The sequence below is a fragment of the Capra hircus genome, chromosome 23 (genome assembly GCF_001704415.2).
Source record: "Capra hircus breed San Clemente chromosome 23, ASM170441v1, whole genome shotgun sequence".
NCBI classification, from domain to species: domain Eukaryota; kingdom Metazoa; phylum Chordata; class Mammalia; order Artiodactyla; family Bovidae; genus Capra; species Capra hircus.
In genome coordinates this window covers 39,443,421-39,459,258 of record NC_030830.1, presented here as the reverse complement: position 1 = coordinate 39,459,258, position 15,838 = coordinate 39,443,421, and the positions used below count along the sequence as shown (strand labels likewise).

Here is a 15,838-nt window from a genome sequence, read left to right as displayed (position 1 = left end):
TGGGCCAACAGTTCATTTTACAGATTAAGAGGCAATAACAGAAGGTGAAATTGAGGTGACAAGCCTTTCTGCAGATCCCAGGCTGTTGTCAGTACTCCTAGCTGTTACAGAAATGCTCATTGCTTCAGAAGCATATCCTTTTAGGTTCCCCTTTCATCCCCTTCCCTAGAGCCAGCATTTCTCGAGTAATTCCTGTGTGCCTTCACTGTGCTAAATGCTGATGTATGTGACCTCATTTCATCCTGACAGTAACATGTGACGAACATGCCACTGTTATCCTCATTTTGTTTTTAAGATGTATCATCTAAATTTCAGAGAGGTCCAGTTACTTTCCAAGGACACACAGCTTGAAAGAGGCAAAGTCTAAGTTAGAACCAAGACTGACAGCAGAGCCTGTGTTAACCATGGCACGGATTTTCCTCAGAAAGTCTCAGTAGAATACAGATGAGCTCAGTTAAGCCAACCGTTGCCTCAGCAGCCACAGGGCCCAGCCATAAGGATCTGAGGCCGTTCTGTAATCCCTTGTCAACTCGTAGTCTGCTTTGTTTTCAGACATAGGTCTCTCAGGTGTATTATTTCTGGTACGGTGCTGTTAATATGAAAACAGTTCACCCAAAGAACTTCTCTCCCTGGTTAAGAGAATGAAAGTCGAAGGTCCTCAGGCAGTCCAGTAGAGGCCAGGCCCAGGGCTTTCATGAAGTAGGGACCATGTTGGGGTCAGCAGGACTCTGGGCAACACTGGGGTCAGTGCCAGGATCTGAGTAGACCAGAAAAGATGAGTCATATATCGGCATTCCCACCTAGACCAATGGTTCCTTACCTCCTTCAATCCCTGTAAGACTCCGATGACAGCCATGACTCTCCCCTCTTCAGAAAAATGTGCAAGCTCACACACTCAGACGTGTTAGCAGGTGGCTTCAGGGTTCGTGAACTCCAGCTAAAAACCTCCGTGTTAGGCAGCAGAGTAGACTGCTTAGGAGCACTGCTCTGGTGCCAGGTGGCCTGGATTCAAATCCTTTTCTTTCACTCACTAGCTGTGCAACCTTGAGTAGAGCTTCAGCTCCCTCAACTGTAAAATGAGGATAATAATAGTATTTAATTAAAGGGTCATTATGAGGATTAAACAGGTTACCAAATTTAAATGCCTAGTACATGGTTAGCTCCCTGGCCATAATCACTCTCAGTGGCAGTAGCATTGCTGTCCCCAGAGCTTAGCCCATTCAGTAAATGTTTATGGACAGAAGGAATGAATCATTCCAGTGGAGATGCCAAGTCTAACACAGAACGTCCCCACCAGTGTGTCACAAAGGGGCTATGGTTATGTCAGGGTACTTACCCACTCAGCCCTTTGAACTGCCAAAGCTCTAGCTGGTTGCTCATGACTTCAAGCACCAGCACCCAAAGTGTGACATACAAATATCCTCTCTGGGTGCCCTAATGTGATAACAGGCTGGGCAGCACTGATTGAGAAGATGAGCCGGCAGCTAGTAAGAATCCAGTAGGCCGTGCAGACTTCGAGTCCAGGAGAATCCTATGGATGGGTGGCAAAGAGGACCTTGCCCTGGAGCAGGGCTCCAGTACACTCCGTCCCACAGCAGACGCACAGTGAGCGCTGCCAGTCGGACGTGTCAGTGCTTCCCTGCTACAAGGACCGGCAAGTCACAGCTCGAGGATTTGTGGAGAGCCTGCAGTGAACCAGGAACCGGGTTTGGAGCCCGAAGTCTTGTGTAGGCAATGCGTGTTAAAGGGGAAGAGATAGGCATGTGACCCTGGGACTGTGACTGCCAGGAAAATGTGGTGGCCAGGGCTGCTGGGACTTCTGAGGGGACCAGCCTTGCCTGCAAGGTGAATGAATTCTTAGGGTGATAGGAAGCCACTGAAGAGTTTTAATCACGGAAGCAGTAGGTTTATATTTGTACTTTAAAAACAAAAAAGGCATTCTGACACAAAATTTGAGTGAGAAACAGGCAAGAATTTATTGGCACATATTAGGAGGGTCTTACATTAGCCAACAGGTGCGGTGATACTCAGCTGGAATTAGGTACCTTGACTTTTTTGTCTGTCTTTTAATTATTTAAATTGAGGTATAATTGACATGCAACATTATATTTGTTTCAGGTGTACAACATGAGGCAGTATCTGTATATTGTGAAATGATCACCATGGTCAATTTAGTTAACAGCCAGTACCATATGCAATTACAGAATTTTTTTCTTGTGATAAAACTTTTAGATTTTATTCTGTTAGCAACTTTCAAATATGCAATACAGTCTTATTAACTGTAGTCATCATGCTGTACCTTACATCCCCCGGGACTTATTTTATAACTGGAAGTTTGTATCTTTTCACTCTCTTTACTCATTTTACCTGCCCCCAACCCCTGCCTTTGGCAGTCACCAATCGGTTCTCTGTATCTATGAATCTGTTTTGTTTTTAAGGATTCCACATATAAATGAGATCATATGGTGCTTATTTTTTCTCCGCCTGACTTATTTCACTTAACGTAATGTCCTCAAGGTGCCAGTCATGACCGACTCTTAGCGACCCCATGGACTGCAGCCTACCAGGCTCCCCCGTCCATGGGATTTTCCAGGCAAGAGTACTGGAGTGGGGTGCCATCGCCTTCTCCGGTGTGTGTGTGTAGCTCTTTGTTTATCCATTCACCCGTCAGTGGACACTTAGATTGTTTCCATGTCTTGGCTATTGTAGATAATGCTGCAATGAATATGGAAGTGCATATATCTTTTCAAGTTAAGGTTTTTGTTTTCTTTGGATAAATGCACAGAAGTGGGATTGCTCGATCAAATGGTAATTCTACTTTAAGTTTTTTGAGGAGTCTCTATACTGTTTTCTATAGTAGCTACACCAATTTACATTCCCACCAATAGCACACAGGGTTCCCTTTTCTCCACATCCTTGCCAAAACTTATTTTTTCTTGTCTTTTTGGTAATAAAATATTCTGATAGATATGAGGTTTTGATTTGCATTCCACTGGTGATTAGGGGCGTTGAGCATCTTTTCATGTACCTACTGGCCATAGAAAGCTGTCTATTCATATCATCTGCATGTTTTTTCAGTTGGAGTGTTTGACGTTTTGCTACTGAGTCATTTGAGTTCTTTGTGTATTTTGCATATTAGCCCGTTATCAGATACAGGATTTGCAAATATTTTTCCCATTAATAGGTTGCTTTTTCATTCTATTGATGGTTTCCTTTTAGTTTAACTTTTTAGTTTTTTTTAGTCCCAATTGTTTATTTTTGTTTCCTCTGCTTTTGGTGACAAATTCCACAAAGAAATCATTCCCAAGACCGGTGTCAAAGAGCTTACCACCTATGTTTTCTTCTAGGAGCTTTATGGTTTCAGGTTTTAAATTCAAGTCTTTAATCCATTTGAATTAATTTTGTGTATAGTATAAGATGGTGGTATTCCTAGACTTCTGAGGATAAAGGAGGAATCAAGAATGACCCCACTGGGAATCCCCTAGTGGTCCAGTGGTTAGGACTTTGTGCTTTCACTGCAAAGGGGCTGGGATCAATCCCCGGTCAAGCAACTGAGATCCTGCAAGCTTCATGGCCCCCCAAAAGAGAATGACCTCACTGATTCTGGGTGAACAGATGGATCTGCGCACAGGAGAGATGCCAGAATGGTCACAGAGAACCAGCAACGGCGGAGCTGGCCTTCTGCCTTCAGTGGGCCTCCCTTCTAGGGGAGTGAATTTAAAAATAGGTTTCATAAACAGTTGACTTGTTTAGTTACTGACTTGTTTGGCTGCACTGGGTCTTGGCTGCGGTTTGCAGGATCTTCCGTTGTGGCCTGTGGTTTCTAGTTCCCTGACCAGGGTTCAAACCCCGGCCCTGTGCTTTGGGAGCACAGAGTCTTAGCCTCTGGCCTAGCAGGGAAGTCCCTAAAAGTGGATTTTGATGAATGAAATTTTACTTTACAACCAATTTGGCTGGCATGTTTCTCTTGAATGCTCAGTCTTTAGAATTCTTAAATGTGTATATTTCAAACTCTCTTAATAAAAGCCAACATAGTTCTCTACTTTGAAGAATTCATCTCTTTTTCTTCTTCTTCTTGGCTGGCCTCATTCACTCTCCCTGTGTGTCCTTGCAGCAGGAGGAAGCCATGCAGCTCATGATATGACACTGTCCGTTTTCTCAGATTTGTGACGCAAAAGGAAATCTCTAACCTCAGCTGTGGCTCCGGTGCTGGGAAGAAGCCAACTTCATGTCTGAGTGCACAGGCAGGAGTTTGCCATGGAGAGCTTGGGGCTGCAGCCGGTGACCCTCAGTGATGGGACAATGGCCTACGTCCAGCAAGCTGTCAAAGGTATTTCCACGGACCACAGAATCCCGCCCTGTCCCAGTCCAAGAGTCTCATGACCACCCTGCCCTCTTGCCTGCTTGCCACAACTTGCTCTGCATGAGAATATCTCAAGGTGATTGATGGAAAAGTAACTCTAAAATATAATGCCACCTAGGGAGGCTAGAAAATCAGATTAGCCTAGCTACAGGAGCCAAGATTCCCTTATGTGTGGTAAGAGGTTCATAAATATTTCTGGCATGGATGAACACAGTGCTGCTTGTGACTTCCTGCCTTTCAAATATTCCCTATCCAGTTTTCTCAGTTCTTTCTAGAAGCAGTTCATTTTAATTTAAGCAAGTTTAAGCAATCAGACTATCTTCCAAGCCTGTACAACATACTCTTTAGGTTCAGGGTAGGGGGCCCCACTAGGATGACCAGAAAAAATGTACAGGGCACGTAGTTAAATTTTAATTACAGATAAACAGTGAATAATTTTGTAGTGTTAGTATGTTCCAAATACTGCATGAGAAAGCTATGTATAAACATAAGATTAAATACTAAAAGCAATAACATAGTAACACCAAGTACTAAAAAAAAAAACCACTTCACTGTTTATCTGCAATTCAGATGTACCTGAAATTCAAATTCTCAAGGAACTTAAATTCAAGGGGGCATGGAGTCAGAACAGAGCATTGTTGAAGAGCAGGGCCTTCTGGCCAGGACACTCCCTGTCCTGACAAGCTCCTTCTTTTCGCCAGCATTTACAGGCAGGCCAGATGGCACGCGCGTCTTTCTTGGACAGCACCGGCCAAACACCGCCTCGTTGCTTCTCTTTATTTCGCCTTTCCTGCACTCTGTGAGCACGGCCATCCTCATTTTTCCACTGTCATTGCAACATTGCCTTCCTTCATTTCAACACATTATCAAAATGTATTTCAGGTCCCAAGCTTATAAATTGTTGATTTCATTTTAAATCGGCTGCTTCCTGATGACAACAAAGAGGCTCCTTAATAGCATCGCATCAATAGGCTCTTTCCATATGATGACGTGTGGAGCTGGCTGGCTTTGTTTTCTTGAGAATGGACTTCTCTAGAACACTTGTGAAGCCTGCAGCCTTCCCATCAGAGGTCTTTGCCCTCTCACAGCAGTCTCAGCGGGATGGAGGAATTCAGGACCTGTTGATCGGGCTGCGTTTACTCTATGGACCTGGGTATTCCTCTTGCCTCAGTCTTCTGTTACGAATTAATGGTTGAATGAATGAAAAAGAAAAAAAAACAACAAGTGGCTATGCTTGGCCTTGGAAAGCTACTCTCTTTTCTAATGTCTTTCCTTCTTATGTCTGGATGATTTCTTTACTTCTCCGACCTCCCCATTTATATCTTTCTCTTGTCACTCTTCCTGGCTCTGTTCTCTTCTTCCTCCATGGTGCTATAGTGTGTCCTTACATGCATGCACACACACACTCACACCCAACAGATTTCATACTGCTTAGAGTATGAGCTGGCCTTGAGGAACCAGAACTTCACTGTTCTGAAAGGCAGCTCTCTTGCAGGTGAGCTCCTTTGATGCTCTCAACAGGCAGCTCTCTCTGGGCCCAGCTTAATCAGCCAGAAGCCCTAAAATGTTATGAGACTTACCTATAAACAGGGTAAGCATGAAATGTGTTATTCAAAGCTAACACTTTGGAGAGTGGAAGAACATGCTCTGAATAAAGGCACTGGGACCATTCCAGGCAAAACAGAACCTACAGTCATCTCTGCAGTGTGGTATGAGGGCCCTGACAGTCAGCTTTTCTCCCCACCACCAGCACCCCATGCCTCTCCCCATTGTCATCTCTGCTTGTTAGGAGAAGTTCTAGGTTGAGAATTTTCCCTTAATGACTCTTCTCAGCATGTTGTTTCCTGTCTTGCAGCAGCACCCACTTTCCTAGCAGAAGCTCTGCTGATACTTTCAGATCCCCAAGTACTAGTGTCCTTGACAGGGCAGCCTGCTGCTTGCTGGGCAGGAGGGAAGAGGGGGTTGGTCTCCCCTCGTCTCAGCTGCATTTCTCTCCTACTTCCTACCTTTGTCCCCGCCTTACCTACTCTGGCTGGGTTGTAGAACTGTTAGTTACAGACCCAAGAAAACTGAGTTTGGGGACAAGTTTGAAAATTCTTCTGAGGGGTAGACATCAGCAGAGGTGAGCCAGAAGTAACTGTCTGGTCTTGAAACTTGTAAGTAAATGAACAAAGAAACCACTTGACATTGAGTCTTCAGTCTCCCTTCTTCCCTTTCTCCCTTCCTTTACCCCTTCTCCCTTTCAAACTCCCTGGACATAAAGGAGAGGCCTATATAATTCTAATTCTAAATCTAAGAGCCTTTTGCTCTTAGGAGAGGAAACGGAGGCACAGAGAAGTTAAATAAGTTGTCTAAGATCACACAGCTGTTAAGAGGTAGAGCTGAAATTCAGACCCAGGAGGTCTGGACTGGTTGTAGAGCCCTTTGCCTTTTTGTGTGGGTGGGGCGTGCTGTGCTGGGCATTTGTTGCCCCACAGGCTCTTCTCTGGCTGCAGCGAGTGGGGACTACTCTCTGGTTGCAGTGGCTTCGCCTGTCGCAGGGCTCTAGGGCACTCAGGCTTCAGCAGCTGCTGCATGTGGGCTCATTTGTGGCTCCTGGCTCTACAGCACAGGCTCAGTAGTTGGGACACACGGGCTTAGTTGCTCCATGGCACGTGGGATCTTCCTGGACCAGGGATCAAACCTGTTTCTCCTGCATTGGCAGAGGGATTCTTTACCATTGAGCCACCAAGGAAGCCCCAGAGCCCATTGCTTTTAACCTGTAAGTTATCAGAGGGTCTTGGTCTTGGCATACTGCCACAGTAGGAGACAAGGGAACATATTTTGATTTAGTTAATTTGAGTCAGGTCTGAATTTGGATCCATTTGGGGCCTTATCAGATTTCAGGGAATCCTTTGTTTGCTGTTTCGCTCAATCTCAGCAGCTTACTGCCAGGTTGGAAGGCCCTGCTTTGGCATGGGTAGAATAATAAATAAAGTTGCTCCTCCTGTGAGTGACAGAAGGGGAATCTTGTGGGAGCTTAGGGTTCTTCATGGCAGGATGTCTCTACCTCGGTACCTCTGAGGCCCAGACCTGGGAGGCAGGGAGTGAGGTAACATGGAGAATGTCTAAGCTGTGCTTAGACATGCAGACTATGCCTCCAAAAGGCCTCTGCTAAAGCAGGCAGGTGTTCCTCAGCCCTCTTCTGGGCCTGGCCCCCTTCTCTCCATTTCTGCCCCCACAGGAGACAAGCTTCTCGAGGGGCAAGTGATCCAGCTCGAGGATGGGACCACTGCGTACATTCACCAAGTGACAGTGCAGAAAGGTGAGAGCATCCCAGGACACCCCTGCCACATGGGGAGGCCAGGCAGCCTCCGCTGAAGGAGCCCTGCTCCCTGACCCCACGCTCCAGAGAAAGGCAGGCATTGCTCTCATTACAGAACCTCTTTCCTTTGAGGATGGACAACCCGTGCAGCTGGAAGATGGCAGCATGGCCTTCATACACCGCACACCCAAAGGTGGGGTCACAGTCCTCATGACTGGTGAGAAGGAAGGGAGGCAGAACTGGCTGTGGTTGGGGGATAGCATTGTGCACCCTGGGAGCTGGGGCAGAGACATGGAGCTGTGGGCCCCACACTCACCTGGATTAGCAGGCACCCCTGCCTTTCCTGGCGTGGACCACAGGAGCAGCTGCTTCTGCCCCTAGGAGCCTGAGCATGGGAGTCCATGGCCTGGGCCTGGCGGCTCTGGCTCCAGCACAGCCACAAAGTGTTAAGGCTGTAAATATGATCTAGTAATATCATCCAAAACCAGGACGACACACTTAAGTCACATTTTTTAAGAATGAAGCTTTTAAGGTACTGAAGAATAATGGTTTATTTCTTCTACAAGTAGTTTTTTGAGCAATTACTGCATGCCAGGCACTAGGTGTGGCGTATACAAAAGAGAACAGGGTTGGACATAGTCCCTGCTCTCCTAGAGTCTAGTGGGGGAAAGGGCTTGAAATGAATCATCATGAACTGATCACTGCAAATGGGGTTCAGACTCAGGGAGGGCTTTTCTGAGAAAGTGACGCTTGGGCTGGGAGCTGGAGGATGGAGTGGGCCTAGCTGGGAAAGAGCAATGGCAAGAAGGGTTCAGTACTCCAGACAGAAGGAACAGCATGTGTGACCTGGAAACGGGGGTGGAGGTGGGCAGGGAGAAAGAAGGGCACATTCTTGGAACTGCCAGGAGCTTGAGTCCTGGAGGGGAGGGCAGAGTGAGTGAGGTGAAGCCAAGCAGAGAGGACAGGGGCCAGAGCACTGGGGCTGCAGAATAAGGGTTTGGGTTTTTATCCTGAGGCCAGTGGACATGGTTGAACTGCTTAGGCTGTCAGGTAACAAGACCACACGTGTGTCCTGCAAAGCTCCCTCTGGATGCTGTGCTGCCTGGAGGGAACTAGGCAGGGTAAGGGGCCACCAGTCAGGAGGTTCTTATGGTCATCTCGGCCAAGATGATGGTCCTCTCAGGTCCTCACCGAGCCTGTGCATTCCCAGTCAGTACTCCGTAGAGGACCTCATCCTTAGGAGAGGTGGCCCCGGAGGGAGGGCCAGCCAGAGCGGACCACCAAGGTGAGGGAGCAGGAGAAACCCAAGGCTAAGACCCTCCTCGGTATATGTACCTCTCCTTACCTCAACGCCCAGGTCCCAGCCGCATCTCTTGCCCTTGTGCAGCTTCTGGGCTAACCGCATGTTCCCTGCAGAGGGCTATGACCCCAGTGCCCTGGAGGCCGTGCAGCTGGAAGATGGCTCCACCGCCTACATTCACCATCCCGTGGCCGTGCCATCAGATGGCGCCATCCTGGCCGTGCAGACAGAGGTGGGGCTGGAGGACCTGGCCACAGAGGATGACGAGGGCTTCGGCGCGGACACAGTGGTGGCCCTGGAGCAGTACACCAGCAAGGTGAGCTCTCTAGACGACAGGGTTAGTCCTGTGCCTGCACACGGCCAGGGCTACTCCCTGCGACCCCCAGCCCAGCTCCCCCGACTCATCTCTCACGGGTCATCTTCTTGGGCAAGCGTCACAGCCCGGCTGGGGCCGCCAACAGCTGTGTACACTCCCGCTTGTTTATGTGTTTCTGCAGAGGGAAGGCAGCTGTAAGAAACAGTGATACCCATACGGTGGGAACTTAGGCCCAGCTTCACTTTGGCTGCACTGTCTGAGAAAACCTTTGCCAGCGACTTTTATTAGTTTTCCAGTCCTCTGAGGTCAGATGTTCTTGTGTTTATTTCTTCTCTGCGACTCATTAAGTCATTTGGGAAAATAACCTCGGTAGGCAGTGACTAGAGCAGATGTAGCGGAGCAGCTGGGATTCTTGGAACCTGGGGCTTGCACAGTAGCTCAGCTGCAAAGAAAAGGGATCTTGGCTTTCCAAACATTAGTCAGTCTAGGCTCTCTCTGCTGGGGCCATGGTCCTGCCTGTAGGGGAAACCGGTTAAGAGATCTGAGAGCCTTCCAGACCAGGGTCCTCCCTCCCCGGCCGAACTGCAGCGCCTCAGGGTGGATGTGGCAGGGCTTCCTGAAGCCGCATTTTAGCCAGGGACTGGGGGAGTTGTTTTTATAATTAAACTAGTATAGCTATATCGTAGAAGAGAAGAGGAAGTCCTTGTCAAAACTTTGCAGTAGGCCCTTCTGGGCTATGCCCACTCCCACCCCCATTCTGTAAGGTGTATTTTAGAAGCTTTCTGCTGTTGGAAAGACAACCAAGCTTTAATTGTGAGCCCTGAAATCTGCGGGCTCGGCCTCTGCCGTGTGCTGCCTCAGTCACTCCCCTCCGAGGCCTCAATTTGTTCCCATCTCATATGAGTTGGGGCCAGATGATCTCAGAGAGTCACTTCCAGCCCTGAAGTTTTGATTCCCTCAAGAACCAGTGGGACATGGGAGTGAAATCTGAACGCTTGACTGGGTTCGCCTGCCGAGCAGGCCCAGCCACCTGTGACCCTCTCCTGCCACCCACCAGCTACTCGAGTGTCCGGGAAACTTTGTCAGCTGCCTGACCCCTTGACCTGGAGCTGACTAGACAGACCCGCTGTGGATTTGGCCTCCCTCCTTTGACTCCTGCTCACCACGCCTTCCAGAGTTCAGTTTCAAGAGCTCCTGGGAAGGCCACAGTGTCCCAAAAACAAAGGCTAAGGGACAGTTCCAGCAGGACTCTGCCCAGGAAAGCACAACAGTAAGGCTCCCTGAAGCCAGAGGCTGGTGTGGAATGGTTTTTGGCAGGAGAGAGGGAAAGGAAGGGCTTGTCAGCAGCCAGGTGCTGTAGGTAGAACTGGGCTTTGGGTGGGACTCGCAGGCCCCTGCCCTGGGCACCTGTGCACTTTGTCGGTTGGGGCCACCTCGCTTCTGGTGAGCCGAGGTGAGCTTGTCCCCATAGCCAGCCCCTTGGCAGTGCCCCTTCCAAACACAGGTTTCCCCAGGGAGGAGGGAATCTCTTCCCGACAGAGGATAAACGTGTCCAGAGCAGCAGCCTCCACGGTCAGAAGGAGAGCAGCTGGCCCTCAGCCCAGCTCAAGTGTGGCCGTTGCGACCACTCCTGCCCGCACCTTACCTGCCCATCTAAGAGATGCCCTTTCTCCCCAAGATGTCAGAGCCCCAGTGACATTTAGTCGTCTCTGTCCATCAGAGCTGGTGGTGACTCCACTGGCAGCCCTGTTCCTTTTGCAGCAGGCTCAGCGTCTGTTCCATCTGTCTAGATCGATCACCCAGGTTGTGCTTCTCCCCCTTGGTAGGTTTAACCCTGTTTATTGGGTCTTAAGCTGCCAGCTGGTCCCTGTGTCCCACCTCTTCCCTTCCTTCTTTGAGGAGAATACACATAGGGACCCCAAGATTTTTTTCCCTCAGGTTCTGCATGAGAGCCAGGCTCCTCATAATGGCAAAGGACAACAGGTTGGGGACAGAGCATTCCGCTGTGGCTACAAGGGCTGTGGGCGTCTCTATACCACCGCGCATCACTTAAAGGTAAGGTGGCTGCAAAGAGCTCTTAGCCTTGTCGTCTTCCCAGCAGGCTGTAATCCTGCCTTCCTGCTTTGACTGCAACTGGTCCCTGACCTCAAGTTGCTCATTGCTTCCTGGAAGGAAGAGATGAGTGTACAGGAATGTCAGTACAGGGGCCTGTGACACACGTGAAGAGTGCAGGAGGGAAGAGAATCAGGGAAGGCTCCCTGGAGGTGGCATCTCCGCTAAAGAGGAAGCAAAATAAAGGAGGCGGCCGATGCTGATACTCTGGGCCCTAAAGAAACCGAAGAGCCCATTCATACCCTCTCCCCTTTGAATGACATGGTTGCTTGTCCTCACAGGTGCACGAGAGAGCTCATACTGGTGACCGTCCATACAGGTGTGATTTCCCCAGCTGTGGAAAGGCCTTTGCCACAGGTAACCTACCTGGATGGAGACCAAGGTGGACTGCTTCCAGCTGAGGGTAGAGGGCTCTAGGTTAGCTCTGAATGTTCCCTCAAGGGAGCCAAGCCCCAGGCTGCCTTCCAGAAGAAACTGCTGTCTTAGTGCTCCAGCTGCAGGGCACTGTCACTGCAGGAGGCCCTGTCATGGAGGCAAGAAGCAGCCCTGACACAGCCCAGCGGGGGTGCCAGTGGTTGCAGGGCTTGCCTCCCTCTGGACTTCATTTTCCCTCTCAGTTGGGGCCCTGAGGTCATAGGTTCTCTGGATCTCCTCTTCCACGGGTTCTCGAATGGCGCCAGCTGGCCCTGGACAGGGCAGGGAGCAGGGACCGCTGCCCCAGCCTCACTTCTCTGCCCAGGCAGCGGCAGGACGGAGGCAGACACGGGCGCTTTGTGCCAAAGGAGGCCCAGAGCCTCACAGGGCATATCTTAAGGGAGAGCGCCTCTGCCTTAGGAAGACAGATGGTGAAGACAAGGCCCCGCCCAGTGCTCTTCTCACCCCTTCCCGCCCCCCTCCACCCCGGGACAGGATATGGGCTGAAGAGCCACATGCGCACCCACACTGGTGAGAAGCCATACAAGTGCCCAGAGGAGCTGTGCAGCAAGGCCTTCAAGACCTCAGGAGACTTGCAGAAGCACGTCCGGACCCACACTGGTAGGCCGGGCCCTGCCCGCCCAGCCCAGTTAGGACCTGGCCCCAAGCCCGGGGCTCAGCCCGCTCTGCGGGACCTCTTGCTGAGCCGCCCTCACCCAGCGGGTCTCCACAGGTGAACGCCCCTTCCGGTGCCCCTTCGAGGGCTGTGGCCGCTCCTTCACTACATCTAACATCCGCAAGGTACATGTGCGCACCCACACAGGCGAGCGGCCCTACACCTGCCCCGAGCCCCACTGTGGCCGCGGCTTCACCAGCGCCACCAACTACAAGAATCACGTGCGCATCCACACAGGTGGGCCAGCTGGCATGCGCGGGCCTCCCCCTCTGAGGCCCTAGCCCCTCTACCGAAGGCTTCTGACCTGAGACACCTTCTCAACAGAGGGTCATTGCAGGCTGGTCTGCGGGCGGGGCACAGGGTCCCGAAGTTCCAGCTGTGCCCCCAGAACTGCTCTTTCACTTGCAGTGAGCGAGCAGTTCCTCCATTACCAGTTGGGGCTGATCTGATGGGCACTGCTGGCCTTGTCAGCCCCCTTCCCCCATCTGCACCCACCTGAAATCCGCCCCCTCCAGCTGAGCTCCCAGATAAAGGCCAGGGTCAGGCACAATGGGGAGAGAGCAGAGTGAACTGTCTTCAGCTCCTCACGTCGTCCCCTGTCCATGTGACTCCTGTGTATCCTAACCCTCCCCCAGTGTTACGTCCCTGTCTAGCTTCTGTGTCATCTCTCGGACACATGCGTCCCCTCCCTCTGCCATCATGCCTGGCACATCCCCGTCAGTCATCCCTCTCTGTCTCCTGCTGCTTCTGTTCACAAGGCCCGGGTGCCCCTCACCAGCCCCTTCCTAGCCTCAGCCTTGCCCACCCCCGTGTCTTCTCTCCACCTTGTCTGCGGGCACCGTGGTCCCACACTCACTTCTTCTGTCTCTGCCGCTGGCCACCTTCCCCAGCTCTGTCCCTTCAGAGTCCCAGATCCCAGTCGCTCTTCCTCCCTCTGGCTCTCTCTTCGCCAACCCTGCCCCTCCTGCTCCCTTAGTTTCCCCCTTGCCAGCCCCAGGTCCCACCCCCCTCACAGCCCAGTGTCCCCAGGGGAGAAGCCATACGTTTGCACGGTGCCAGGCTGCGGGAAGCGCTTCACCGAGTACTCGAGCTTGTATAAGCACCACGTGGTGCACACACACTGCAAGCCCTACACCTGCAGCGCCTGCGGCAAGACGTACCGGCAGACCTCCACCCTGGCCATGCACAAGCGCAGCGCCCACGGCGAGCTGGAGGCCACGGAGGAGAGCGAGCAGGCCCTTTACGAGCAGCAGCAGCTCGAGGGTGAGGGCTATGGGCAGGAGGTGAGAGTGGGGATGAGCCGGCCTCCCCATGACCACCTGGGGGCAGTTGCCAGCCTGGGCTCTCCTTTACCAGCCGCCTCTGCAGCCGAGGAGAGCCCGCCACCCAAGCGGCCCCACATTGCTTACGTGTCAGAGGTGAAGGAAGAGGGCGATGACCTCCCTACCCAAGTGGCTATGGTGACCGAGGAGGACGGGGCCCCCCAGGTGGCTCTAATCACTCAGGATGGTGCCCAGCAGGTACAGGCCGGGGGGCAAGGGGTGGGGTGGTCCCCTCTGGCTGGTACCTGCCCCCCTCTCTGGGGAGCTCCAGGTTCTAACAGCCCCATCTTCACCCAGGTTCTCTTTTTCACCCTTGTGGATCTCAAGGGCTGAGGGCGAGGCTCCCAACTCCCTGTATCACAGGCCGCCTGCTCGTGTGTCCAGCTCAGTCTCTGGGGCTTCTGGAGCACAGCTAGTAGTTTCCCTTTTTCCTTGAAGGCTGACAGGTCCTATTTCCCGAGTGAAACACCTGGATGTCCTCCTTCAGAGAGGCATGTTGGTGTATGGGTCAGAGCATGGTTTGGCCTCTGGAAGCCTGGGCTTTCGTGCCAGCAGCATAACCCAGCCTCTGTCTGCACGCTCACTGTCAAGTGCATCTGTGACTTCAGAGTTGATGACAAGGATGAAATTGGGTAGAGACCCTGAATTGCATGGAACAGAGCCCTGATGCAAAGTGGTGGTGAACAGACGTGGTCAGCAGAGTTCTTTGTAGCCTCTCTGCAACCAGGGCCTGTTTCACTTGCTTGTCCTGATCCCTCTGCCCTGTGACAAGAAGCTAATCCTCTAGTCTACCAATAAGCAAACCTGAAAGAGCAGGTTCATCTGCCTAGGGGCTTTCAGGCAACCCTCCCCTCCACTCCTAGCTCATCTTCCTCCTTCCTATTGGCAGGTCAGCCTGTCCCCAGAAGACCTGCAGGCCCTGGGGAGCGCCATCAGTATGGTGACCCAGCACGGCAGTACCACCCTCGCCATCCCCAGTCACGATGATGACCTTGCCACCTCTGGCGCACACACAGTCGCCATGGTCAGCGCTGACGGCACCCAGACGCAGCCAGTACGACCAGGCCGTTTGCTTGGGGTTCTTCCTCTCTCGTCCTTCCTTTCTGTGGGACAGGCTTTACAGTGCGGGCTAAATTAGTCCAGCCTTCTTAGGAGGACCAAGATTCCCACAGATAAAGCGTCTTCCCTACAACTCCTCTGGGTCATCATCAACTCTTTGTTGACAAACATTGCTCTGAGAGTCAAGAGACAGTTTGCTTGCTGCCATAGGCATGTTGCATGTTACTTTTCCATGAGCTTTAGTCCATTTTCAAATAAGAGTATTAAATTACCTGTGGGGCCTTTTACAGCTCTGTCCTTCTGAGGCTCAAAATTCATAAATTAAGTTGACTGTAAGTTAAAGAAACATACAGCCCCCACTTAGGGCCTCCCTGGTAGTCAGTCAGTAAAAGAATCCGCCTGCAATGCAGGAGCTGCTGCTACCGCTAAGTCACTTCAGTCGTGTCCGACTCTGTGTGACCCCACAGATGGCAGCCCACCAGGCTCCCCTGTGCCTGGGATTCTCCAGGCAAGAACACTGGAGTGGGTTGCCATTTCCTTCTCCAGTGCATGAGAGTGAAAAGTGAAAGTGAAGTCGCTCAGTCGTGTCCGACTCTTAGTGACCCCATGGACTGCAGCCTACCAGGCTCCTCCATCCATGGGACTTTCCAGGCAATAGTATTGGGGTGGTGTGCCAACCCAGGTTCAGTTCCTGGGTTGGGAAGAAAGATTCCCCTGGAGAAGGAAATAGTAACCCACTCCAGTGTTCTTGCCTGGAAAATTCCATGGAAGGAAAAGCCTAGTGGGTTATATAGTGCATGGGGTCTCTAGTCGGACACAACATAGTGACTAAACCACCACTGCCACAACCCCCATTTAGCTCTGAGCCCCAAGCTAGCTCATTAATCAGACTCAATGATTTTATTCATTTCCTTCTAAGTTGTTCCCAGATACCTTGCTTGAAGGGATTTTTTTGGATTGGGGATTGGGAAA

General features: G+C 51.3%; 1 protein-coding gene across 4 annotated transcripts in view; it reads left to right on the top strand.

Moving 5' to 3' along the window:
- The window catches only part of ZNF76 (zinc finger protein 76), a 28,756-nt gene that overhangs the window by 11,354 nt on the left and 1,564 nt on the right, over window positions 1-15,838 (top strand). For 2 of the 4 annotated variants that reach the window (XM_018038780.1, XM_018038779.1), the window contains exons 2-12: window positions 4,163-4,330; window positions 7,587-7,667; window positions 7,783-7,860; window positions 9,084-9,283; window positions 11,222-11,338; window positions 11,677-11,752; window positions 12,305-12,430; window positions 12,543-12,722; window positions 13,515-13,748; window positions 13,842-14,005; window positions 14,697-14,861. In XM_018038780.1, the coding sequence (XP_017894269.1) occupies window positions 4,258-4,330; window positions 7,587-7,667; window positions 7,783-7,860; window positions 9,084-9,283; window positions 11,222-11,338; window positions 11,677-11,752; window positions 12,305-12,430; window positions 12,543-12,722; window positions 13,515-13,748; window positions 13,842-14,005; window positions 14,697-14,861 (1,494 nt within the window). In that variant the 5' untranslated portion in view covers window positions 4,163-4,257. The remainder of the gene's footprint in view (window positions 1-4,162; window positions 4,331-7,586; window positions 7,668-7,782; window positions 7,861-9,083; window positions 9,284-11,221; window positions 11,339-11,676; window positions 11,753-12,304; window positions 12,431-12,542; window positions 12,723-13,514; window positions 13,749-13,841; window positions 14,006-14,696; window positions 14,862-15,838) is intronic. The other 2 variants (XM_018038782.1, XM_018038781.1) reach the window with 1 other exon arrangement.